The following is a 27,996-nucleotide window of genomic DNA, read 5'->3' as shown; positions in this document are numbered from 1 at the left end:
ACATATATTTTTTGTTATTCCTAGCATTGTCCTTTCGGTGTTCGGCCTCCATCTCCTGCTGTTAGAAAAGTTCTGAAGGGTTCCATGCCCAAATGTGTCTAAGTCAGCTCATCTCAAGCTGTGCGACAGTTTAGGCACATGGAAGGTGCCCTGAAGCTTTGGAAGCTGGCTGGCTGTTTTATCTTTGGCAGGATATAACCTCTGATGCTAAGGATACTACAGGAGTGATCTGGATATCTACTGTTATGTCAAGTTCAAGTTACCTAACTGTACATTCCTGTAAGATGCACAATACTTCAGTAATGACACAGTTACTATTAGTACTGCTGCTGATTAAAATGTAATAGAACGGCTTAGTAATGTGAGTTTGGAAAGCACTCATTCAGAAAGGGGCCCGGCTGGATAGAAAAGCTCACGTTATTATGACAGAAGAAAGCTGAAGAAACCAGCTGATGTCATTTAAACATTTATTTAAAAATAAACTTCCAGAATGGTGGAATTTTGATCTCACTCGTTTTCTATTGTCCAACATAACATGACTATCAACAGTATGCTACTGCATGGACTTGTCTAGAGCAAACGTTTGTAGTCTAAATCCTCAATGCGATTATGCCTACAGCTGCAACTACAAACATTCCTACAAATGTGAACATGCTGGGTATGTTTTACTTAATGCATCTAATTAAATCAGTAAAGACAAAAAAGAAAAGTAGTGCAAAGAATCGTACCGAGCTAATAACTGGAGAGGATACTGTCCGTTGGACACTGCCAATATCTGTCAGTCTGTGTTCATTATCATCCCATCTTCCATATGCAAAGTCAATCCCACCAATAAATGCCACAGACTGATCAATGACAACAAGCTTTTCGTGATGCGCCCAGAGATAGACTGTTGATGACACATGATCGGGATGTCGGATCACCTGAAACACAATAACAAAACAACACTTTTACCACTTAGAAAGATGAGCACTAAACAAATTATGCTTTGGGTGTGAAGCTAGAACTGGTGAAGCCAGCAACAATATGCCATTCTTTTGTCTGACAATACCTCACATGCATACTAATGGTTGCTGCAAACAGTGTTTTTATACAGAGCTAAAATGATAATTTAGCAACTGTTGTGTTACAAGTGGTACTTCTGTTATAAAGTGGCTGCTCTAGTGCAAAAATGTGCTGTTTTTAACCTTAATAAAGTAACATGGAAAATAATGTAACTAGTGATAGAGAAGGACTTTTAATACCTGTCCAGCTTGTCTTTTTCTTCCCTTATTACAAAGTATTAGATTCTGCATTGTTTTTGTCTTCATCTCCTATTACTATACGAAGTCTTCAATGACTGCTCCATGTATTCCAAACAGATACAAACCACACATCCAGCACCTTGGAATGATTCCATAGATTGCCTCTGAACTTGCTTCCTTCCAGTCTCAGGTCATGTCCACCTGCTCTTACACATTTCCTCAAAGATGCAACTATTACGTCATATTTATATCTGTGGGATACTCATTTTTATTGCAGTAATTCTGGCGCACATCCCCCATGACACACAGTCACAAAGTTTACATAACCAATCAGTCATTCTTCATAAGGCATTTGACTTGGGCACTACCAAATTTCCCTAGCCATACTGAATCTCATGACTTTCATGCTACTTTTAAGGAAATATATCCTCATAACTGGGCACCATACCACTAATCTACAGAGGTGGCTTTATAATCTCTTCTACTGCAGATGCCACTACTCAGCACCCATCATCCCTGTTCTTAATCACAGTCTAGTTATAGCCTGGTTGAGCTTCATGTTATGTGATATGATTACATTCTTCAGGTCTCTGGTGTTCTGTGAACACCTACAGGGTAGTACCTCATTAGGTACTCATAGCAAAGCTATCAGTTTTGATGCCTTCATACTGAGTCTCTGTCTACACACTCACAGTCATCCACTTTTAGTATGTTCTCTAATTTTATTGCACAGCTCCTAGAAAGCTGTGGTCTGAACCATCAAAACACTTTGCTAAGTACTACACTACAAATGCATGTTATGTCAGTGTGGGGAAAGTACCATGTTTGTCAGAGAGATGATGGACAACCATTACAAAAAGAGGAAACCTGGTAATCTCCTCCCGCAGGTCTTTGATCTGTGTTCAGTTTTGCATTGTCACTTCTAGGAGGTATCACACTGGAGTGAGTAGTGGGCTTTTCAGACAATACTAGTGAAGACCTTGTGCTGAAAATGGATGATCTCTGAAACTATGGACCAAAAAAAAAAATACTGCTGGGGATCATCCATCATTGCATACTGTCTTTGGTGCAGTACTCATCTGAATTGCTAGTAGTTATTTCAAAGTTCTGCTCCATCATTACACAAAGACTTTAGAACACTACTCACCTGCACTGTCAAGTGAGTCTAAATGTGCTTCTGTGCAACCATATAACTGCTTTTTCACTGTCTTAACTGCAGACAATAAAGAAGTAACAGAATGTTAGTCTTCTTAATGATTAATCAAAGTTATTCAGCTGAACTGGTATACAAAATGATATATAAATGATGACGAGGAACTCGGTATTAGTTAAAGAACAGTTAAAAATACAGAAAGTCACTATAAAAAATAAATAAGCAAGATGAATTGTTTCATAGTTCCCTATCCATCAGACCATTTCTGTAAATGTCCTAGCTTATCCCAAGTCTGTACAATCTTGCCGTATGTGATATTAAGTAAGGGGATGAAGAGGCAAAACCTCATATGTGGGGGGGGGGGGGGGGCTACCCTTGCCACATTTATGACCACTAAGCATCTTTTTTTTTTTTTTTTGCTTAAAAAATCCATAGAAATATTAGGACACAACAGACTGTCGTACGCAGATAATACATCTGGGAATCAAAACCCATTAAATATATACAGCCACAATCTGAGCACAAACAGCATTTACAAATGAGGAAACAAACCTGATGAAATTGTTACAGATGATCTAGAGGAAAGTATGTGATACAAAAGAAAGGAAGATTGGTAAGAAACTAGGATTTGTAGGAACACTGATCAGCAACAGAAACTTAAAAGGTATTAACTGCATATAGTGGTAATTGTTAAAGCACCACCATTAAATACTGGGTGAAAATCTGGAGAGCTTATCATGCTAAAAAATACACTGAACAGAAGCAGTTTAAAGATGGCTGACAATAACAGTGTGCACTAAAAGCCATATACAAAGAGAGACTACGAAGTACTGTATTTTATAGTGTTTAAAAAACGGAAAAAAAGAAAAACGAAAGAAATGTGTAAAAATATGAAGGAAATTAATACATGTGGTGACCATTGTTCACAAAAAGTGACATACGGGGACCACAGGAAATAATTTGAAAATGCAAGATGGAAGGCTTAGAGAAAACATGAAAAAAAAACATGTTAGAGAAATGGCATTAAAAGACTGCAGCAACCTACCTAAATAGTTGCAGAATTGAAAACAGTAAAAATTCTTTTGAAACAGTGAGATAAAAAGCTAATTAAACATTGCCTAAAGCTGGTACTTGTCTAATCTCAAAATGCATACATCTAAGGCACATTGCTTCCCTTTTTCTCTGTCACATCTTGCCTAGCTACTCAGGGTCTGAGAGTGGTTTGCCATTTCACAAATAAAGTGCAAGAAGCTATCTAATCTAGGTTTCTTAGCCTGGCTTTTTCCACATGCCATCTTTTTTGACTGCACAAATCGTGCCTCAAGCTCTGTTACTCAGCAGTTCACTATCTAAGTGACAACAGATGGTTTAACTTTCCAAATTGTTGTTACTCTCCAGGACTATACACTTACCTTTAATTAGGAATCAAGCGTTCACAAACACAAAACAGACATATCACGTTTTGGTCACTACATGAAAAGCATATGTGGAACAATACTTCTGAAGGGTGCAAGCTCCTGTGCCCCACACACCACTGCTACCTACATATTCCTAACCCAAGGTTGCACAACCTAGAGGCTAAAGGAAATAACACCAGCACAACTGTAAACATCCAGAGCTTCAAGCCTCCTTGCCCAACGTTTGAGTTCTCTAATTATTTACTTTGTGCATTATACTTTTTACCAGATTTAGTGTATTTTCAAGTTCCATGCATTAAAAGAGCTACAGTGTTTTTGATATTTCTTATAGGTTTATTTTATGATCAGATGTCTAATTATGATCAAAATTAACTACTAAATATACAGATAATTACCAAAGTAAAGTATTTTAGTTCATTACTGTCAGAAGCATACAGTACAATCCACTGCAACTTCTAGGCACAGAGGAAGTCAATGGATGAAACTATATGACCTCTGCTGTCATCTCATAGTTAAACAATTCCTGATCTGGTTTGGCAGGTCCACTGTGTGTTTGAGTGAAACAAGCTGAAATACACTGCAGTGACTTTTTTATCACAATCTGATATCTGAGGTGTGCATAGTCAAAATGGCTAGACTGAATGAGTAATGTGGCAGTCTGTGGACAAAAAGCAAGTGATCTCAGTTAATTTTTGATCACAGGTAACTGTCATAATACAGTCACTCACCATTCCAGTTAACCTCACATATTTAGTTGTTTTCTGCAGTACCAGCCAGTCCTGTCACAATCATGCTGGTGATTTATAATTTTCTTGACTAGATTGTTATACTAGACATTTGGCAATCCATTTTTTTGCATAATTCATTTTGTTTGTACCTCTGGCAGCACTTCTACATTCAAACAGAGCATTAGTATCAAATCTAGTTCACTAATTGTCTTTCTCTTTATGGGATGTAAGCACAGGGGCATTTTCTGTTGAGGTACAACTTTGTTACAAGTTTAAATTAACAACGGTCTCAATTTCAACAAAATTAATTATTGGCCATCATCCTAAATCTTTTTTGAGACGATCTAATGTTTTGTGATCTCTTCAATGGATGTTTTGATTATTATAAATCTAAAATTATGTTTTAGTTTCAAAATAATAAGCAAGTTTATATTTCATAAGCAGATATGTACCTCCTCTGCTAGTCTGTCATACATGTAGTGCAAGAATGCATGAACTTTTTCTACAGCAGTGTAAACTATCACCACTTCTGAGTGTGTGATACCTGTTAGATTAACAGTGATAATATAATGTTCATAAAGTTGTAAACAGTTTGCTCCTTATCCAAATCAAATAGTGACAAAGCTGGTTGCTGCATACTCATGGCCATTACATTTTAGAGTTATTTCTCAGCATATATAACTGTATTTTGTGGCCATCATCGTTCAGACTAAATGCTCAGTTCTAGCTTGATTTACAGCTATATTCCCTTCAGCCTTCAATGCAAATGGTCTCTGCCCAGATGGATTTTCACAGATAAAATATTTAAAGCAATGCGTGCCCCTTCCTATATAGTTGATTTATTAGGATTGCATCTGGGTGTCTCTAGATGGTTTCCCTTGTTTGTCTGCTTATAATCCATCAATCTTCTTTATAAAACTACTTGTTCTAGTGAGGACCACAATGGTAAACAAGCAGATCAGGCAGGGTAGTGTTCCCTACAGCTATCCAAAGTCTATAGTTCACAGTACAGGATTCACAGGCAAGCTAGGAGATGCATTCTCTCCATTACTACCTGCGTTTGCCTTGTGACATCTGTTCAGTGGGCTATGCCTGGCAAATTTCCCATGGGAGGCACCCAAAGGGCATCCTTACTAGCTGCCCACATCACCATAGATTACACTTTGCAATCAAGAGTAGCAGCTGCTGTAATTAAAAATCCTTCTGCATTGGTGACTTCCTCACTCCGTTCTGGAGGCAAACTAGGAAGCTTATGAGGGAACTTAATTTCTGATATTGATATTCACAATGTCATCAGTTAAGTCACTAACCATTCCGTGGGACTATGGGTCAATGATAGGCAGACAGACCAACATGTAAAATGTAGCTTTATCATATGACTTGGCTCATGTTTCCAACACAGTACTTTACAACTGCAGCTTACGCTTCCCCACACAGTATACTACAATACCTGCAGTATTGGCACCACTGTACTATCTACTGTTCAATCTTCTGATCCCCTCTATTCTTAGTTATGAACCCTAAGATATTTAAACTCCTCCACTTAAGGTAGCTGCTTTCCTCTCACTTGCAGGCAGCAATCCACCTTTTTCTGGGAGAGAATTAGGACTTCTGAACTCCTGGTGTTGAGATTTACCACACCTATTTCACAAACAGTAAATTCCGCCAGCATACATCGCACAGTCCATGGTTACTTTAGGTCAACAAGACATCACCGTTTACAAAGACACAACCCTTTATTTCCAACCTGGATGCTGTTCACATCTTGACTGCTATTTAACACCAAGTCAGGTTAAGGCATAAGATATATAGCCCTGTCCACCCTGAATGTGCTTGACGCAATACAGATAATACAGAGCATTCTATCATACATACAAGGTTATAGTGGTATTTAGCAGCAGGACCCTGTACTTCCTGAGCACTACCCACTTCTGGTGTACACATTCATACATTGTGCACACTCATGCACTGCACAGGCAGAATGTGCTGGCAAACACCCATGTCCCTTCCAGTATCCATGTAAAACCAAAGAGATGATCTAATGTTGTACCTCAAGGACAGAATCTGCACTGCTCCTTCTAAATCAGAAACTCAGCTACTGAACAATGACTTATCCAAAATACACAAAAGAAGTGCAGAAACTAGTAGATACACAAACAAAACGGAACTAGACCGCCATGTCTTTTATTACAATGATCTGGTACCTCAGCAATTCGCCTTCATGGATCACAATTCATTTCAAAAATGAAGCAATATATATACAACAAAGCACAGCTATTATTATTCAATTAATTAATCAATTAAATAACAATTCATCATTTAAAGTGACCACAGTAATTTTCAATAAATATACAAAAATAACCTAAATAACTGAAATAAATGAATGAAACTTACTATATAAAATCCATGTTTTGATTATTCTTATGTTAATAAATTGTTATTATATGGCTAATTCCTGATTCATACCAAAAGGCTTTAAAGTTTTAAATTTTAAAATCATCCTGGTTTCCAATTCCAATAACTTAGCTACAATATCACCCCCTCTGGGAAAAAGGCTTTCCAAGAACACAAAATTTTAAACTATTGGGAGAACAGTCATGTTTTTCATGAAAATGTTTTGCAACAGGACTGGTTACATTATTATGTCTAATATCTTTTAAATGTTCCAAAATACGAATCCTGATCATATCGCTTAGTTTGTCCTATATACCAAACATCATCACATGAACAGCCCAAAATATAGACCACCCCGTAGACCTGCAGTTAAAACGTAAATTTTGGGGCAAAGTGATACCATTAATAACATTCAAATTCTTGACCTTATTGCAAATGCCACAACAACCACATGGAAAGGTACCATATGGTAATATACCGTGAGATGAAGACTGATTGTTTCCCTCAACAAAATTATAATTTAATAATTATTTCAAATTCTTTCCCCTTCTGAAAGAAAATGCAACATGTTCTGGAAACAAAAAACCTATAGATTCATCTTCACAAATAATGTGCCAATGTCTTCTAACCAAATATATCAATTCATTTGAAAATGGTGAAAACCTAGTAATATAAAAAAACTTATTCTCATCATCAATTTCTGTTTTTACATAGGTCCTATTACTACACCCCATATTTCTCGCATGAGTAAAGGATCCACCTCTACTATTCCCTAATAATTTGTTTTTACATTTCAATAAATATGCCTCATCATAACCCTTTTCACTTAACCTAGAAAAAACTTTATTTAATTCATAAATTTTCTCATCTTTATCACTAGTATGATCATAAATCCTCTTGAATTTACCAAGAGGCAATGAACTCAATAAACGACTAGGGTGCATGCTAGTGGCATGTAAAAACATATTAACAGAAGTTGATTTTGTAAAAGGCCTATATCCTATAACTTCATCAATACTATATAATGTTAAATCCAAAAAATTAATCTTTTCCCTATTCAACTCATAAGAAAATGTAAGACCATGTTCATTAATATTAAGGACATCAAAAAATGAAAAACTCATTAACATCACCTTTGCAAATGAAAATAAGGTAATCAATAAAACGTTTGTACAATATGACATTATTCCTAAAAAAACTAGGTGTATAAATAAATTTATTTTCAAAATACCCCATATATATAATGGCATATGAGGGTGCAAAAGGCGCCCCCATAGCCGTGCCTTTTATCTGCAAAAAAAACTCATTATGAAAAGAAAAATAATTATGAGTTAAACAAAATTCTAATAAACTTACTAAGAAAGTGGTCTTAGGCCCATCACCTAACATGTCAAAGATGGATTCCAAGCCCCATCTAAGACTAATGTTAGTATATAATTCACGCTACATCAATAGTAACCCAATAGTAATCATTTGCCACTATTTTCAACAACACACCTCATTAATAATATCCTGAGTATTTGAAATATGCAATACTTACTTTTTTAGATGTACCTTTAGATGAAAATCTAAAAAATGTTAATGTTATTCAAAATAGAACCCACCCCTGAGACTATTGGTCTTACCTGGGCTGCTGTAAATCTTTCTGCACCTTGGGTATAGCATAAAGAATAGATTGTAATGGGTTTTTTATATGAAATTTACACACATCCTTATATCCAAAAAACTCAAACGTTCCCTCTTCCAATAAAGCCAAATGTTCATTATTGAATTTCCAACAATGGGATCTGCACTAAGCTTTTTATATTCCACGGCATTTTAACAAGTTATCCAACATATCACAATATTTATTTTTATCCAATATAACCCAATTACCCCATGTCAGCACATTTAAATATAATGTTAAACTTTTGTTGCTTATGGCTCTTTAAGCCCAACCACTCACTTTTCCTTAAATTATAACATTTTTTTAAGAAAATTCATCAAAGGTTATAGAAATTTCCTTATATAGAACCTTAAAATGCTGAAATAGCAGGCACATTCATTATAGGTGTAAACTTGTTTTCACTAGTGAAATATGGTACAGATAATTTCCCATATCCGTTTAACAAATTAACATTATTCATCGTTTCATCTGTAACATCTATATCAAAAATCAGCTCCATCTCATAATCATACAGAGACATATTAAGTAAATTCTCATCTAACTCAATATCTGTATTAGAATCATTTAGCGAACATTATCAACACGATACCACATACTTTCTTTTGAAATAACTTTCAAAAGTAGCTTTCTAATAAAAGCTTTTAGTTCCAAATACAGATCAGCAAAAGAAGGAAAAAAAGTAGGTACAAATTTACCACCTTTAACAACACATTTTTCATGTCTCCAGTAAGATTACCCTATAATACCTGTCTGGCTTAACTGGTATGGGAGGCAGAGAGTCTGGATTAAGGGAAGCTACCTGGAGAAAGCGTCTGAACAACAGCATCCACAACAGGGAGGTATAGCCAAGGGCCTATGTTGTGGTAAAAACAAGAAAAATTCCCTAAGCACTCTTACGGAATCTAGAGAAATCCTGACCTTCCCATTTAAAATGCTCCCTCATAGAATGCAGGGTTTCTGAAAAGAAAAATCCTCTGGAGGGAGAAGCAGAAGGTGGAATCCTCTCGTCTGAATCAGAATAAGGAGGAAAATCCTGAATGTCTTCAGCCGAAGACTCTGAGTAATCTGAAGCCTGCTCCAAACTTTCCACCTCTGGCTCTACCTAGGCCTCTTATCAGGAGGGCATAGAACCTCTGATTAAAGAAATTAAATCTTCTGCCATTTTAAGCATATGTTTTTAGGCACAGAACCTGCAGAACTAGGACTGACACCCGTGGAAGGCAACCAGGCCTGCCTTTGGAAGGAGCCTTAGAGATAGAAGGAGAAGGCCTAACCACCTTAGGCAAGGAAGGAGAACAGCAGCGAGAGGCCCCCTCAGCCTGACCTGACTCCTGAGAGGCCACATCTTGCAAAATTAAAGCCTCCCCCTGAGACTCAACTGGAAACCTCGGCGGATCCACAGATTCCACCGTAGTTTCTAAGGAACCCAGCGTCGGAGCAGGCGACTCATCCTACCTGGACTTTAAAGATTTTTCTTTCTGGCGCTTGCTTCCCGGTGGCGGGCGTCGGAGGATCGGCCGGCATATTACTCGATAATTACGCAGAAGGCAGGCCTAAGCGCCAATCTAACCTACGTTTAATGGTAAACATTAAACCCTAGCACAAAGCGACACCCAACTTCGTCGTGCTCTGGTCCCAAACAAAGGAATACAAAAGAGTGGTAATCCCCATGCGGTATCTGTTTCCCACAAAATACAATTATTCACTTTTTCTGACATCCGGAAATAACTGAGGCAAGAAAAAACAAAATATTCTAGCGAGTACCAATAACTTGGTTTTGGTCTGAAACTCAGAATCACGAAAATTTCAGAGCGCGAGCGGCACTTACAAGCGCTGCTTCTGCATCGGACCACGCGGCAAAAAAGACTGAGGATATGGCGTCGGTCATGCGCTTTAATACCCTGGCGCTCTGATGTCGAATCTGGCGCCCATGACCGACGTCAGCCTAATACTTTGGTATTCGGGCTGACCGAGGACAGCGGACTACCCATATGTAAGGACTGCAGCAATGTGAGATGAAGAACATCAAGCATTCACAAACACAAAACAGACATATCACGTCTGGTCACTACATGAAAAGCATATGTGGAACAATACTTCTGAAGGGTGCAAGCTCCTGTGCCCCACCCACCACTGCTACCTACATATTCCTATCCTAACTCAAGGTTGCACAACCTAGAGGCTAAAGGAAATAACACCAGCACAACTGTAAACATCCAGAGCTTCAAGCCTCCTTGCCCAATGTTTGAGTTTTCTAATTAGTTACTTTGTGCATTATACTTTTTACCAGATTTAGTGTATTTTCAAGTTCCATGCATTAAAAGAGCTACAGTGTTTTTGATATTTCTTATAGGTTTATTTTATGATCAGATGTCTAATTATGATCAAAATTAACTACTAAATATACAGATAATTACCAAAGTAAAGTATTTTAGTTCATTACTGTCAGAAGCATACAGTACAATCCACTGCAACTTCTAGGCACAGAGGAAGTCAATGGATGAAACTATATGACCTCTGCTGTCATCTTATAGTTAAACAATTCCTGATCTGGTTTGGCAGGTCCACTGTGTGTTTGAGTGAAACAAGCTGAAATACACTGCAGTGACTTTTTTATCACAATCTGATATCTGAGGTGTGCATAGTCAAAATGGCTAGACTGAATGAGTAATGTGGCAGTCTGTGGACAAAAGTAAGTGATCTCAGTTAATTTTTGATCACAGGTAACTGTCATAATACAGTCACTCACCATTCCAGTTAACCTCACATATTTAGTTGTTTTCTGCAGTACCAGCCAGTCCTGTCACAATCATGCTGGTGATTTATAATTTTCTTGACTAGATTGTTATACTAGACATTTGGCAATCCATTTTTTTGCATAATTCATTTTGCTTGTACCTCTGGCAGCACTTCTACATTCAAACAGAGCATTAGTATCAAATCTAGTTCACTAATTGTCTTTCTCTTTATGGGATGTAAGCACAGGGGCATTTTCTGTTGAGGTACAACTTTGTTACAAGTTTAAATTAACAACGGTCTCAATTTCAACAAAATTAATTATTGGCCATCATCCTAAATCTTTTTTTGAGACGCATCTAATGTTTTTGTGATCTCTTCAATGGATGTTTTGATTATTATAAATCTAAAATTATGTTTTAGTTTCAAAATAATAAGCAAGTTTATATTTCATAAGCAGATATGTACCTCCTCTGCTAGTCTGTCATACATGTAGTGCAAGAATGCATGAACTTTTTCTACAGCAGTGTAAACTATCACCACTTCTGAGTGTGTGATACCTGTTAGATTAACAGTGATAATATAATGTTCATAAAGTTGTAAACAGTTTGCTCCTTATCCAAATCAAATAGTGACAAAGCTGGTTGCTGCATACACATGGCCATTACATTTTAGAGTTATTTCTCAGCATATATAACTGTATTTCTTGTGGCCATCATCGTTCAGACTAAATGCTCAGTTCTAGCTTGATTTACAGCTATATTCCCTTCAGCCTTCAATGCAAATGGTCTCTGCCCAGATGGATTTTCACAGATAAAATATTTAAAGCAATGCGTGCCCCTTCCTATATAGTTGATTTATTAGGATTGCATCTGGGTGTCTCTAGATGGTTTCCCTTGTTTGTCTGCTTATAATCCATCAATCTTCTTTATAAAACTACTTGTTCTAGTGAGGACCACAATGGTAAACAAGCAGATCAGACAGGGTAGTGTTCCCTACAGCTATCCAAAGTCTATAGTTCACAGTACAGGATTCACAGGCAAGCTAGGAGATGCATTCTCTCCAATACTACCTGCGTTTGCCTTGTGACATCTGTTCAGTGGGCTATGCCTGGCAAATTTCCCATGGGAGGCACCCAAAGGGCATCCTTACTAGCTGCCCACATCACCATAGATTACACTTTGCAATCAAGAGTAGCAGCTGCTGTAATTAAAAATCCTTCTGCATTGGTGACTTCCTCACTCCGTTCTGGAGGCAAACTAGGAAGCTTATGAGGGAACTTAATTTCTGATATTGATATTCACAATGTCATCAGTTAAGTCACTAACCATTCCGTGGGACTATGGGTCAATGATAGGCAGACAGACCAACATGTAAAATGTAGCTTTATCATATGACTTGGCTCATGTTTCCCCAACACAGTACTTTACAACTGCAGCTTACGCTTCCCCACACAGTATACTACAATACCTGCAGTATTGGCACCACTGTACTATCTACTGTTCAATCTTCTGATCCCCTCTATTCTTAGTTATGAACCCTAAGATATTTAAACTCCTCCACTTAAGGTAGCTGCTTTCCTCTCACTTGCAGGCAGCAATCCACCTTTTTCTGGGAGAGAATTAGGACTTCTGAACTCCTGGTGTTGAGATTTACCACACCTATTTCACAAACAGTAAATTCCGCCAGCATACATCGCACAGTCCATGGTTACTTTAGGTCAACAAGACATCACCGTTTACAAAGACACAACCCTTATTTCCAACCTGGATGCTGTTCACATCTTGACTGCTATTTAACACCAAGTCAGGTTAAGGCATAAGATATATAGCCCTGTCCACCCTGAATGTGCTTGACGCAATACAGATAATACAGAGCATTCTATCATACATACAAGGTTATAGTGGTATTTAGCAGCAGGACCCTGTACTTCCTGAGCACTACCCACTTCTGGTGTACACATTCATACATTGTGCACACTCATGCACTGCACAGGCAGAATGTGCTGGCAAACACCCATGTCCCTTCCAGTATCCATGTAAAACCAAAGAGATGATCTAATGTTGTACCTCAAGGACAGAATCTGCACTGCTCCTTCTAAATCAGAAACTCAGCTACTGAACAATGACTTATCCAAAATACACAAAAGAAGTGCAGAAACTAGTAGATACACAAACAAAACGGAACTAGACCAGCATGTCTTTTATTACAATGATCTGGTACCTCAGCAATTCGCCTTCATGGATCACAATTCATTTCAAAAATGAAGCAATATATATACAACAAAGCACAGCTATTATTATTCAATTAATTAATCAATTAAATAACAATTCATCATTTAAAGTGACCACAGTAATTTTCAATAAATATACAAAAATAACCTAAATAACTGAAATAAATGAATGAAACTTACTATATAAAATCCATGTTTTGATTATTCTTATGTTAATAAATTGTTATTATATGGCTAATTCCTGATTCATACCAAAAGGCTTTAAAGTTTTAAATTTTAAAATCATCCTGGTTTCCAATTCCAATAACTTAGCTACAATATCACCCCCTCTGGGAAGAAAAGGCTTTCCAAGAACACAAAATTTTAAACTATTGGGAGAACAGTCATGTTTTTCATGAAAATGTTTTGCAACAGGACTGGTTACATTATTATGTCTAATATCTTTTAAATGTTCCAAAATACGAATCCTGATCATACGTTTAGTTTGTCCTATATACCAAACATCATCACATGAACAGCCCAAAATATAGACCACCCCCGTAGACCTGCAGTTAAAACGAAATTTTGGGGCAAAAGTGATACCATTAATAACATTCAAATTCTTGACCTTATTGCAAATGCCACAACAACCACATGGAAAGGTACCATATGGTAATATACCGTGAGATGAAGACTGATTGTTTCCCTCAACAAAATTATAATTTAATAATTATTTCAAATTCTTTCCCCTTCTGAAAGAAAATGCAACATGTTCTGGAAACAAAAAACCTATAGATTCATCTTCACAAATAATGTGCCAATGTCTTCTAACCAAATATATCAATTCATTTGAAAATGGTGAAAACCTAGTAATATAAAAAAACTTATTCTCATCATCAATTTCTGTTTTTACATAGGTCCTATTACTACATCCCATATTTCTCGCATGAGTAAAGGATCCACCTGTACTATTCCCTAATAATTTGTTTTTACATTTCAATAAATATGCCTCATCATAACCATTTTCACTTAACCTAGAAAAAACTTTATTTAATTCATAAATTTTCTCATCTTTATCACTAGTATGATCATAAATCCTCTTGAATTTACCAAGAGGCAATGAACTCAATAAACGACTAGGGTGCATGCTAGTGGCATGTAAAAACATATTAACAGAAGTTGATTTTGTAAAAGGCCTATATCCTATAACTTCATCAATACTATATAATGTTAAATCCAAAAAATTAATCTTTTCCCTATTCAACTCATAAGAAAATGTAAGACCATGTTCATTAATATTAAGGACATCAAAAAAATGAAAAAACTCATTAACATCACCTTTGCAAATGAAAATAAGGTAATCAATAAAACGTTTGTACAATATGACATTATTCCTAAAAAAACTAGGTGTATAAATAAATTTATTTTCAAAATACCCCATATATATAATGGCATATGAGGGTGCAAAAGGCGCCCCCATAGCCGTGCCTTTTATCTGCAAAAAAAAACTCATTATGAAAAGAAAAATAATTATGAGTTAAACAAAATTCTAATAAACTTACTAAGAAAGTGGTCTTAGGCCCATCACCTAACATGTCAAAGATGGATTCCAAGCCCCATCTAAGACTAATGTTAGTATATAACGACGTTACATCAATAGTAACCCAATAGTAATCATTTTGCCACTTTATTTTCAACACCTCATTAATAATATCCTGAGTATTTGAAATATGCACCACGACTTTTTTTAGATGTACCTTTAGATGAAAATCTAAAAAAAATGTTAATGTTATTCAAAAATGAACCCACCCCTGAGACTATTGGTCTACCTGGGGGCTGTTGTAAATCTTTCTGCACCTTGGGTATAGCATAAAGAATGGGTGTAATGGGTTTTTTTATATGAAATTTACACACATCCTTATATCCAAAAAATCCCAAACGTTCCCCTCTTTCCAATAAAGCCAAATGTTCATTATTGAATTCAACAATGGGATCTGCACTAAGCTTTTTATATTCCACGGCATTTTTTAACAAGTTATCCAACATATCACAATATTTATTTTTATCCAATATAACCCAATTACCCCATTTGTCAGCACATTTAAATATAAAGTTAAACTTTTGTTGCTTAAGGTTCTTTAAGGCCAACCACTCACTTTTCCTTAAATTATAACATTTTTTTTTTTTTAGAAAATTCATCAAACGTTATAGAAATTTCCTTATATAGAACCTTAAAAAATGCTGAAATAGCAGGCACATTCATTATAGGTGTAAACTTGTTTTCACTAGTGAAATATGGTACAGATAATTTCCCATATCCAGTTTAACAATTAACATTATTCATCGTTTCATCTGTAACATCTATATCAAAAAAATCAGCTCCATCATAATCATACAGAGACATATTAAGTAAATTCTCATCTAACTCAATATCTGTATTAGAATCATTTAAGCAAACATTATCAACACGATGTTCATACTTTCTTTTGAAATAAACTTTCAAAAGTAGCTTTCTAATAAAAGCTTTTAGTTCCAAATACAGATCAGCAAAAGAAGGAAAAAAAGTAGGTACAAATTTACCACCTTTTAACAACACATTTTTCATGTCTCCAGTAAGATTTAAATCAAATAAGTTAACAAACAATAAAGTCTCTGTATTATGTCCACATATCAGTTCATTATTTATAGCGATTTCTTCCCTTTCTTCCGTTTCTCCCTCGACCTGATTTATTAGTCTGAAAGGAGTCTTCAGCAATGGGAGAAACTGAGGTATGATTCCTACCCTCAGTACTAGTCGTCAGTGTAGACGAAGAAGTAGCAAAAGTAACATTTTTAGTGGTGCTATGATCAGGTGAAGACGCTGACATGCTTCGCCGTTTCGGATTTTCGCTTCTAACCCTTGACCTGCTACGTGATGGTTCCCGTTGCCATGAGAACAGGGCGCCAACTTCATAGTCCTTCAAATCACGTAATAGCTTATTTCTTTTCCGTTGTATAATCTCTTCTTCCAGTTTAGAAATCTTATCATTAATTTTAGAGATCTGCACCCTATAACAGGACTCCTCCACCACCTCGTCCTGTAGGTGCAAAATCTCTGCTTTTAGTTTTTCATGTGCCCTCATGTTACGCTTTATTAAAATGCTTAACCATTTAGTAGTACATTCTAATGATGCTTGCTTCCACTCATCAAAGAGGTCACCCTCTTCCTCCGAAAACTGTGTAGCAGGAAGTTTGTCTATGCGAAGCCCCCTAGGAGTTCAGCTTAAACTCACATATTTCTCCAAGAGTCGCGTATCAAGAAACAATGCCAACTCTTTAGCCATAAGCCTCTCCAGCTGTATAAAATGCCCATCAGTATCTCGACTCTCACCCACATTCCAAGGATCCATAGTAGTAAATTTTCTTTCACGTTCACTCATTATTTCAGAAATAAGAAAAGCCCCTGGTGAACCCATCTGTCCAGGAGCTCCAGCTGTCTGCGGCATATTTATGCTGGTGAAAAGTGCGGATAAATACACCAAATCCAAAATACACAAAAGAAGTGCAGAAATTAGTAGATACGCAAACAAAACGGAACTAGACCAGCATGTGTTTTATTACAATGATCTGGTACCTCGGCAATTCACCTTCATGGATCACAATTAATTTCAAAAATGAAGCAATATATATACAACAAAGCACAGCTATTATTATTCAATTAATTAATCAATTAAATAACAATTCATCATTTAAAGTGACCACAGTAATTTTCAATAAATACACAAAAATAACCTAAATAACTGAAATAAATGAATGAAACTTACTATATAAAATCCATGTTTTGATTATTCTTATGTTAATATATTGTTATTATATGGCTAATTCCCGATTCATACCAAAAGGCTTTTATTATTATTAAGCCATAAGGTTAATGTTTTTTTTATGTTACTAGGTTGTCACCATTTTCAAATGAATTGATATATTTGGTTAGAAGACATTGGCACATTATTTGTGAAGATGAATCTATAGGTTTTTTGTTTCCAGAACATGTCACATTTTCTTTCAGAAGGGGAAAGAATTTGAAATAATTATTAAATTATAGTTTTGTTGAGGGAAACAATCAATCTTCATCTCATGGTATATTACCATATGGTACCTTTCCATGTGGTTGTTGTGGCATTTGCAATAAGGTCAAGAATTTGAATGTTATTAATGGTATCACTTTTGCCCCAAAATTTCGTTTTAACTGCAGATCTACGGGGGTGGTCTATATTTTGGACTGTTCATGTGATGATGTTTGGTATATAGGACAAACTAAACGTATTGTCAGGATTCGTATTTTGGAACATTTAAAAGATATTAGACATAATAATGTAACCAGTCCTGTTGCCAAACATTTTCATGAAAAACATGACTGTTCTCCCAATAGTTTAAAATTTTGTGTTCTTGGAAAGCCTTTTCTTCCCAGAGGGGGTGATATTGTAGCTAAGTTATTGGAATTGGAAACCAGGATGATTTTAAAATTTAAAACGTTAAAGCCTTTTGGTATGAATCAGGAATAAGCCATGTAATAACAATATATTAACATAAGAATAATCAAAACATTGATTTTATATAGTAAGTTTCATTCATTTATTTCAGTTATTTAGGTTTTGTATATTTATTGAAAATTACTGTGGTCACTTTAAATGATGAATTATTTAATTGATTAATTAATTGAATAATAACAGCTGTGCTTTGTTGTATAAATATATTGCTTCATTTTTTAAATGAATTGTGATCCATGAAGGCAAATTGCCGAGGTACCAGATCATTGTAATAAAAGACATACTGAACAATGTCTTCTTTGTAACATCATGGCTCTTCTGTAAGATGTCCCAGGGAGGCTGGAAAACATCATGAGTTCTGCATAAAGTGAATGCACCTTTCTGTCTCTCTTTTTTTTTTTAAACAGAGACTGGTATCCTAGTTTGCCAGCCCACAGTTACAGTCAGAGTCATCCATGCAACACTGCAAAGCCAAGTTAGCCTCAACACCTCAATGGTACCCATTTACAAGCCATTTTCCATAGTCTCCCAACATTCCTCCCTCAGTCACAGCTACTGTTTTTCTGGCATGTTGGTTCCCATCAGTCAAAATCGTAGACTATTAGTGCTACACAGAAAGCCCCAACAATAGTTTTTAGAAAAAAAGAATCTCTAACTCTTGTATTTGCATTATTTTGAAATCTCTTGAGTACTTCAGAGACAAAGGTAATCTGAATTTCAGAGTATTGCAGGATATTGGTATTTTATCTATTACCCCTCTAGCTGTTTGCTTTCATATAGTACAGCAGCCCCCATAGTACAACTGACTGCCACTGACAGCATCAAGGCTATGCACACACGAACCCTATTCTGCTACTCCTATAAAAATGCTCATCAGATAAAAAATTATTTAATCAGTCAAGAATACTTTGCTTTTAACATGCAGTACATCCTACTCAAACTGTTCAGCTTTTTCTACTAGTTGAAACTGATAGTGTCATTAGCCATGACCCCTGCAAACTCCTTGTTTTTGTCTCTTACCAAAATAATGACTTCCTGTGTATGGGTTCTAGTTATTTCTGTTGTTACTATATCTTAAAACAGCTCACCATAACTATCTTATTTTCTCAAAATATTGACAAGGAAAATTATGAGAAACTTTTTTTTCTTAAAACATCAAAAAGTTTTGCAGTATACAATTGTCCAAGTTAGTACTAATGTGTGAAAATGGAACAGAGGGCAAGCCTAATCTGGTCAACCTTTTCAAGTAATATTAGATCAAAGTGTTAAGCTTCCAAGATATGGAGATTATTCTTTTGAACATCTAAGCTGCACAGACACCTCTGAAATCCATGTCTATTTGCAAAGCTCTGAAGTACAGCAAAAAGTATGTAATCACTACATATCTCTAAAGTTTGTGAGAAAAAAAAAAAGAAGCTGTGAAGGTCTGAATGTTCTGTGATGCATTTTTCACCTTTTATTTGAAGAATAATTACTTGTCAACTGCATTTTTACTGCTACCCAGAAGAGTTAAGTGCCCAGCATTACTGTGTGTGCATGTACACAGATAAAAATACTGTCTACGACAGATAGTCATGTGTTAGAATCTCTCCACACATCTGCTCACTTTTATTTGCTAATAAAAAAGTGTTTGAACACCCAATAACATGCTCTCCTACTTGCACATAGCTCACCCCACATCTGACCCTATACAACTGCATAGCCCTATGTAACAATATGAGGTATTTCCAGATATGCCAGGAGAAGTGGGGCAGTGGATGTGTAACATATGCCAGCATAGTTAGCTAGAGTTTTGTAAAGAATTGTATGTCATTTGTATATCAAACTGATCTGTACAGATGCTTGTGTTGAAAATGTAATTGTAAAGCTGCTTGTGTTAAAAATGTACCAACACTGGGTCCTGCTGGACAACAAAGAAATACACCAGTATGTCAGACTGTATTGTAACTATTGAATTAATATATTGGAACAGAAGATAATAGAAGAAAAAGAGGTTAATTTCAGTCCAGCTAACTTTGGAAAAAGAATCTGAAATTAAATTACCTGGTTTAGGCCATAAATATTGTATCTTACAGTTCTGACTGCAGCCAGAAACAAAACATCTGTGAAAACCGGGACTAGGAATCCTACTGTTGTGAAAAACTGAAAGGTTGCCAGCCAATATAGATAGATTTTTATAGATAATTCTGTGTCATTATAAATATTAATATAATCCACAGTCTGTTTTACAAATGTAAGAAAACTGTATTATATGTACTGAACTACAAAAATGTAACCACAGTGCACCCTGCTGGAAGAAAGGTGATAAAGTAAAGCATTTTATGACTGATCTCAAAGCTCAGAGACAGGATGTCTGGATGAAGGAATTCTTTCTATCGTCTTAGGACAAGAGTTTATTATTAGATTTTACATGTAAAATGTCTTTTATTGCTGTGGCTTCCTGGAGGTGCACGATTACAAAGATATGTTAAACTCTTGAGTTTCTGTTAGCCTGGGAACCAGAGACGTAACAAGAATGATGTAATCTAAAATGAGTCAGCAGTGATGTATTATCAATTTAAGACATGTGAGAGAGAAAGACATAGAATTTTGCATTTGTCTTCAGAACTGACATCACCAGTACTTGATTGCTCTGTATGTAAGTAGGATCTTAGACTTTAGCATTTCTCTTAGAAATGGATAGACAAAAGTAAGATTAGACCAGCTGTTTTCTATATTTATGTCAGACTATTCTACAGTATTATTTTAAGCATTTTCCTGTGATCTCTGAACTCGTGACTAGCAGTGTTGAATTGAGAAGATTTGTCTTGTGTTTTTATTATTATTAAATATTTTTAAACCTTTCAACTGTGGGTGTTTTGTGTAGAAATAATTTAAGCTCTAGAGTACTTGCATGTATTTAGTGATACTGTACTAAGCCACTCCCATAGCCTTAAAAGTTCTGGTCATACAATTGGATAACAGTATTATTGTACACTGAAATTGGTCACCCTTTGGGAATGGCCTTATAACAGCTGATAGGTAGGGGTTCTGGCGGCAGTGGATTATTATCTTATAGCCTGGGCAGAAGGGGCATACCTACTGAATCTGTGCCAGCCTTCCCCAGGAGTGTCTGTGTGTTTGTATATAAAGCATATCTGAATGTGTGTTATGTGCGTCAGCTACATGGGCAGAGACACGAAGCACTGGTTGGAGAGAGGGAGTGCTGGGAGGACTTGGCTTGGAACCCTGGCTAAGGACACCACCCTACAGCTATACCAGTGGGAAGTCTTATTGAGGATTTGGAGAGAAAGTGAAAATCCAGCCCCAGACTGACTGTGAACTCGGTGTGCTCTTAAGGGAAATTGTACTTTGCTGTGTGTGTACTTGTTATCTCCCCCAGTGTGGATGCCCCTCAATGGTATTAGTGGTGAGGATTGAGGCTCTTTGATTACTGGGCCAGTGCATGGGTGTCACAACTGTACTGCCTTTAGGAGTGAACTAATTGCAACCCTGGAAGGGTGGAAGTTTTTGAAATGGTTTCATAGCTTCCAGATGCTACAACACATCTCAGCAAAATTGTGTGTGTGTATTATGACACATATGCACTAGATTTTGGTTCAATTTCCAGTGAAGGGGGTAGTCTGGGAACCAAAGTCAGATAACCAGATGTATGCAATGTCATTCTGTAATCCAGCACTGAAATTATGTTTTAATACTAGATGAGAAAGTCGTCTCAGGTCAGTCTGTTTTTGAAACCTGACAAAGAAGGATCACTCACCACTTCATTGTGCCTTACTTTAGTAAGTAACCATGAAACAGTAATTATTTAGTTCAGTCAGGAAAATATAGCGAGACTAGTTAAGTACTGTTTTTCTTTATCTGTGTGACTCTATCCATCTGTGTTATTTTTAATATTTCATGTGATTGGAACTCTGGTGTTTATTGTAAATAGATATTTAGTATTTTCATGATTTTTAAAGATTATAAAATATATTTAAACTTTTCATTGTGTTTAGCCTTTTAGATAATATTTTAACCTTTGAGAGTATTTATATTTATTTGGTGACCCTGTGGCCACTCCTGAAAGCCTTGCTGCATTGGTCAAACACTACCATTTGAATTATTATTTATCCTATTCAGTATAATTGAGTACCCTTGTGTGAAAACTGGTAGAGAAGGGGTGAAGGCTGCCAGCCTAGTCAAATAGAATTTGATACATAATTCTGACATTTGTAAATATAAATATAAAATACAGGCTGACTTCTTAAATGAAAGAAAACACTGTAAAATGTGAACTTCAAGATTGTAGCAACATTGCCATTTGCTGTAAAGAAAACTAAGCCAAGCATTTCAAATGTTCTTTGAAATTAAAATTATGTTTTGTATGTCCTTTGAAGTTAGAATTTGGAGTCTATGAGTCTGGAGTAAGCATCCTGCCTATTGTATTAAGGCTAAAGTTAATGACCAGAATTTACATACAGAATGTCCTTTATTACAATAAGTGTAAAAGAACGAAAATGTAGTTTCTTTGGCCTGGGAACCAGGAAAGTGGAAACAAACAATGTAATGTTTTATCAGAACTGCAGTTTCAATTTAAACAGTGAGAACTGGAGATTATTAAGCATTTTTGTCTTGATATCCAACTTCATCAGCACTCTGCCTGTGTCTTGAGTAAGTTATTTCAGAAGTATGCTTTCTTGTAGTAATAGCTAGGAAATTAGAAGAAAGTTAGAAGAAAGTTAGACTAAGGTTATATCAGAACTGTCCTACTGTATTGTTTTAAGTTTCTGTGTGATCTCTGAACTCTTGAGTAGCACTGTGGTGTAGTAGTATTGTCTTGTGTTTTAGTATTTATTATTACATAGTTTAAAACATTTCAACTGTGGCTGGTTTGTGTAGAGATAAGTTAAGCTCTAGAGTACATTGCATATTTATAGAGTCTATTGTACAAGGCCACTTTAATAAGCCTTGACTGATTAGTCACATTACCAATTGGATAATAATATTGCGCAGTAATAATTGGACACCATTTTAAGGGCATTTGCGTAGCTGTTAATTATTAGCTGGTGATGGCGGTAATTACTACCGGATAGTCTGGGTAAAGGGGCACAGCTGGAGAATCTGTGTCAGCCTTTCCCAGGAGTGTCTGCGAAGTTGTATAAATACTTATCTCAAAGTGTGTGTGTGTCAGCTACTTGGGCAGGAGCACGAAGCACTGGCTGGACAGAGAGGTTACTGGAGGTTTTCTTGCCAGCTAGCCTGAGATCTGGACTATATAGCTGTGCAAGTGGGGAGTCTTACTGGGGACCTGGAGAGCAAGGGAGCAACCAGCCCCAGACTGACTGTGATCTCTGTGTGCACTTAAGGGAAATTGTACTTTGCTGTGTGTATTTGTTATCCTTTCCTCTCATATGAGATGCCCTCTCTGGTGTTAGTGGGGAGGACTGAGGCTCCTTGATTGCTGGGCCAGGGTATGGGCATCACACCTTGTAAGAGCTTTAGAGTAGCTGGCTTTGGAGTGCTCTGGTGGCAGTTTCTACCTTCTAGTCTGGGCAGAGGGGTCATAGCTGGTAAATCTGTGCCAGCCTTTCCCAGGGGTGTGTGTGTGTGTGTGTGTGTGTGTGTGTGTGTGTGTGTGTGTGTGTGTGTGTGTGTGTGTGTGTTAGTTACTTGGAGCAGGGACACAGAGCACTGGTTTCACAGAGAGGGTGGCAGAGGACTTGGCTTGAACACTCGGTTGAGGACTCAACTCTACAGCTGTGGTCAAAGTGGAATCTTATTTGGGCTCTGGTGAGAGACAGGGAAACCCAGCCCCAGGACGGGAGTATGTTCCCTGTGTGCTCTTAAAGGAAATTGTGTTGATGCAGACAGCTGCATCTGAAAATACTGTGTGTATCTGTCTATCTTTGTTCCAAGTGAACCTCCCTGACCAGTGTTAGTGGTGAGGATTGAGGATCCTTGATTACTGATGTAGAGGAGGGACATTACATCCTACCTTAACCTAAACTCTAAACCTGAATCTCCCACTGAGGTCTCGACCAAAGTTCTTGCTCATGTACCTTAAATCTTCACATCCCCTCCCTAACCCTAAAGTCCTGATTGGTCTCTAAAGTTAAAACTCCAACTCCCCCATACACCTAAATTCCACAAGCATTCCCCAAGCCTAAAACTCCCTCCTGCTCCTTAAACCCACTTCCTATTCCCCAAGCCTAAAACTCCCTCCTGCTCCTTAAACCCACTTCCTGTTCCCCAAGCCCAAAACTCCTTATACTCCCTAAACATAAAATCCTCCTTCTGTTCTCATAGCCTAAAATCCCACTTCTGCTGCCTTGCCACAGCGGATTGCCTGAACTCATATTTGGGTTAACGCATGAGCATCAGCCTACCTGAGCTACAAGACACTTGAGCATCTGGCTTCAACAATTACAGTTATGTAAAATCTTACCATAACAGTAGATGTCCTTTTTACTGTTGCAGTAGTCTTTACAATAGTGATCCCCCTGTCTAGGGCAGCCTGATATCCAGACAGTATATCAAAGCCTTTAGGTTGTTATTGATATGTCATATGTCACATGTATGCACCCAACAGATGGTGTAGGGCATAACAGTGACATCTGGATGACTGAAAAGCCCCAGTAAGAATTATAGTTTAAGGATACTATTAAGCAACAAGTACATCCAGAAGGAAAAATGAGCGGGGGGGGGTGAATATTGCAACAGTGAAGAGAAGGACATCTATTGTTATGTTAAGATTTTACACAACTGCACTATGACTTCCATATCACTGTTCCAGCATTTTTTACAATAGGGAAAGTACAATAGCTCAGGAAGAAGGGCCAGCAGAGCCCTCCAGAAAGCCATGAGGAATGGCCCTAGCAAAACCAGCTCTGGCCCTAAAAATCGCATACAGTTTTTAGTATCTGGTAAAAATATGTGCAGAAATCCAGGTATCTGCCTCAAGAATATAATTAGTATCCAGACCCTTGAAAAAGCACCAGAAGAGGCTATAGCCTAATAGAATAAGCCTTAACAGAAGAAAGAAGTTTCTTTTCATGAAAGCAGTGACAAAAAGAAATGGCTTTAGATACCCAAGAAGAAATGGCTTGCTTGGAAACAGCCAAACCTAAAGACCTAGGATAAAAGGAAACAAAAAACTGCTCTGATTTATGGATGGCTTAAACCTTATCCCAATAATATATAAGATGTCTATGCAAATCCAATGTGTGAAAAACTTTACCACTACCTGATTGTGGAGAAGGGAAAAAGTGGGTAAATTAATTTTCTAATTAAGAGACAACTCATTAACCACCTTGGGCATAAAAGAAGAATTAGTATGAAGAGACATCCTGTTCTTATGAAAAATCAAAGAAGACAGCCAAAATGGCTTGCAGCCTTAAGAGCTAATCTGCACAGGAGATAGGACTTTGCCATTCCTTGCTTGTTGATATACCACATCACTTTGGTATTGTCTGTGAGAATTCTAAGGGGCCCTGGAATGAAACGCTAGAGGAGCCAGAAAGAGAGTTCACATCTCTTTGACACTGATGTGGTCTTTTGTTGAAAAGACCAAAGGCCCTGCACTTTCGGAGGACAGGAGGAGGCCACCCTTCCTACGTCTGATGCATCTGTAATGAGATTCTGAGAAGGGACTGGAGGTTGAAAAGGCAGCCCTGGGTTGAGGGACAACTGCTGAATCCACCACTGAAGTTCCAGCTTGAGACAAGGAAGAAGAGGTAGTATAAAATCTAAAGGATGAGAATGTTGAAGCCAAGCTGACTTTAAAAAACAATGGACCTTTTTCATATGAAGTTTGGCCAGAGGTGAATGGTGGAAGCCATGTTACCCAGAGCCTTGAGAAACTCCCTGGCTGTAACTGAAGCCAGAGAAAGAAGGGATTGAAAGAAAGCAATCGGAGATAATGCCTTGGGAGGCAGCAGAGATGCCACCATTGGAAAAGTCTGAAGCCTGCACCCTAAAAAAACATGATCCCGAGAAAGAGTCAGGAATTATTTTTGGAAGTTTACAGTAAATTTCCAGGCTTTGCAGGAGGCAAATAGCAAAGTGAAGATGCTAAACTAAAATCTCTGGAGAAGAGGCCTGAATGAGCAAGTCATCCAGGTAAGGGAAGATCTCTATTCCTCTAAATCTGTGGAAAGCAATCACAGGAACAAGCATTTAGTGAAGACCCTTGGGGCAATAGAGGGGCCAAAGGACAAAGCAGAGAACCAAAAATGCCAGGATGCAACAGAGAAATGTAAAAACCTCCTGAAAAGGGGATGAACAGAAATACGAACATAAGCATCCTTGAGATCCAGGGAAACTAGAAGAGTCTGAGGAAGCAGAACAGGAAGCTAGGTTTGAAGGGATAGCATTCCAAAAGGAAGAATCCTTCAAAAAGGTGTTTAGCTGAGAGAAATCCAGAATGGGTCTTCCAGGTGACTTATTTTCTGGGGACCAGGAACATTCTGGAATAAAACTCTTTCCCACTCTGAGGAGCTGGAACTTCTTGAATAGTACCTTGAGCCAGCAGGCCTTGAAGTATGTCTGGGAAAAAATGGCAGCTGTTCCTGAGCAGGCTGAGGAATGTCCAAAAAGGGGGAAAGCAATTTCCAAACCATGAAATACCCCTAGCAAATTATGGAAAGAACCCAGGAGTCTTGGTGACCTTTAACCAAACAAGAAGGGACAGGAAAAGATGCAGAGAAAGAGGAATGTGACTAAGACAAGCAAGGCAAGGATAATCAGACAGCACCTGGTTTGTCAGGAAAATAAGGTTTTTGGGTAGAAAGAGTTTGGTTATCCCTGGCAGGAGGACCCCTTCTATCACCCTTTATGCCTTTGAGGGGAGGATGAGACTGTCTATAAACAAATACAGGCTTGTTAGGGTAATTCCTTTGGAATTTGGGAAGAGGTGAAACACAAATATGTTTCAAGTCCTGCAAAGTCTTACTCACGTCTTGCAGGGACTTAAACTCAGCAACATCAAACAAATGCTTATTATCCAGAGTAGCATTCAGCAATTTAGCCTTGATATCATCAGGCAAAGGTTGAAGATGGAGTCAGGAATATCTCCTCAAAAACAGAACCAAAAGCAGAAGCCATAGATGAAGCATCAGCTGAATCATAACTGCATTTAATGGAATGGTGATCAACCTGAGAAGATGACCCTAGGAAGGAAATAGCTGAAGCCTTCCCCTCAGAATCAGAAAGATTTGAAATAACCTGACAGAGAACAGCCAAAGTATATCTGGTCATATCTGTCTGATAGTTCACAGCTCTAAAGGCCAGGGTAGCAGAAGTATACAGTTCTTACCCAGCCTCTCCATAGTTCTGCTGTTCTTGTCAGGAGTGACTTTGTAGAAGGCAACAGTTTAAATGGCTTATCACAGGCAATGAACACCATAGTAGGGTCAACAGAGGGGTACTTGCAAATAAACTTGCAATCATCAGGCACTTTATGAAGCCTATCAGATTTCTGGGGAGAAGGAGCCTGAAAAACAGCAGAAAAGGCATCTGGCAAGGCAACAAGAACAGGAGGAACAGCAGAAAGTCTAGGAGACCATTTACAAAAGCTCATAGTACCTCTTCTGGACATCAGACATCTGAGCAAAATCCCATTTTAAAAAAAATCCATCATTTGGGAAATGGCATCACCAAAAGAAATCTCTTCAAAGAAGAGTCAGGACTGATGGACTTTTCTTCCTCAGAACCATAATCTAAGGGAGGAGGAATCTGAGAAGAATAAGTAAGGGATTTATCATCAGAGGAATCTTGCTCCCTGGGCCTCTTAAGAGGGGTAGAGGACCAAGGAAGAGCAGGAACAGGCACTTCTTGTGGAGGCTTTAGAGCCACTAGGGCATTAAACAGGCCTTCAGTGAAGTTTTGCCATTCACTCTGAGGACCCTTATGAGCAGGTGAAAACTGCTTGGTTCTTTGT

The 27,996-nt window shown here is 37.4% G+C and overlaps 1 protein-coding gene across 1 annotated transcript in view; it reads right to left on the bottom strand.

Moving 5' to 3' along the window:
- PLD1 (phospholipase D1) overlaps positions 1-27,996 on the bottom strand; it is a 1,505,857-nt gene that overhangs the window by 767,597 nt on the left and 710,264 nt on the right. Inside the window, exon 14 of the mRNA XM_044070047.1 lies at positions 729-923. Within this exon, the coding sequence (XP_043925982.1) occupies positions 729-923 (195 nt within the window). The remainder of the gene's footprint in view (positions 1-728; positions 924-27,996) is intronic.

Source organism: Protopterus annectens, chromosome 4.part1 (assembly GCF_019279795.1).
Source record: "Protopterus annectens isolate FY-2018-M chromosome 4.part1, PAN1.0, whole genome shotgun sequence".
NCBI classification, from domain to species: Eukaryota; Metazoa; Chordata; order Ceratodontiformes; family Protopteridae; genus Protopterus; species Protopterus annectens.
Note: the sequence above shows the minus strand (reverse complement) of the source record. Positions and strands in the feature narration are given on the sequence as shown.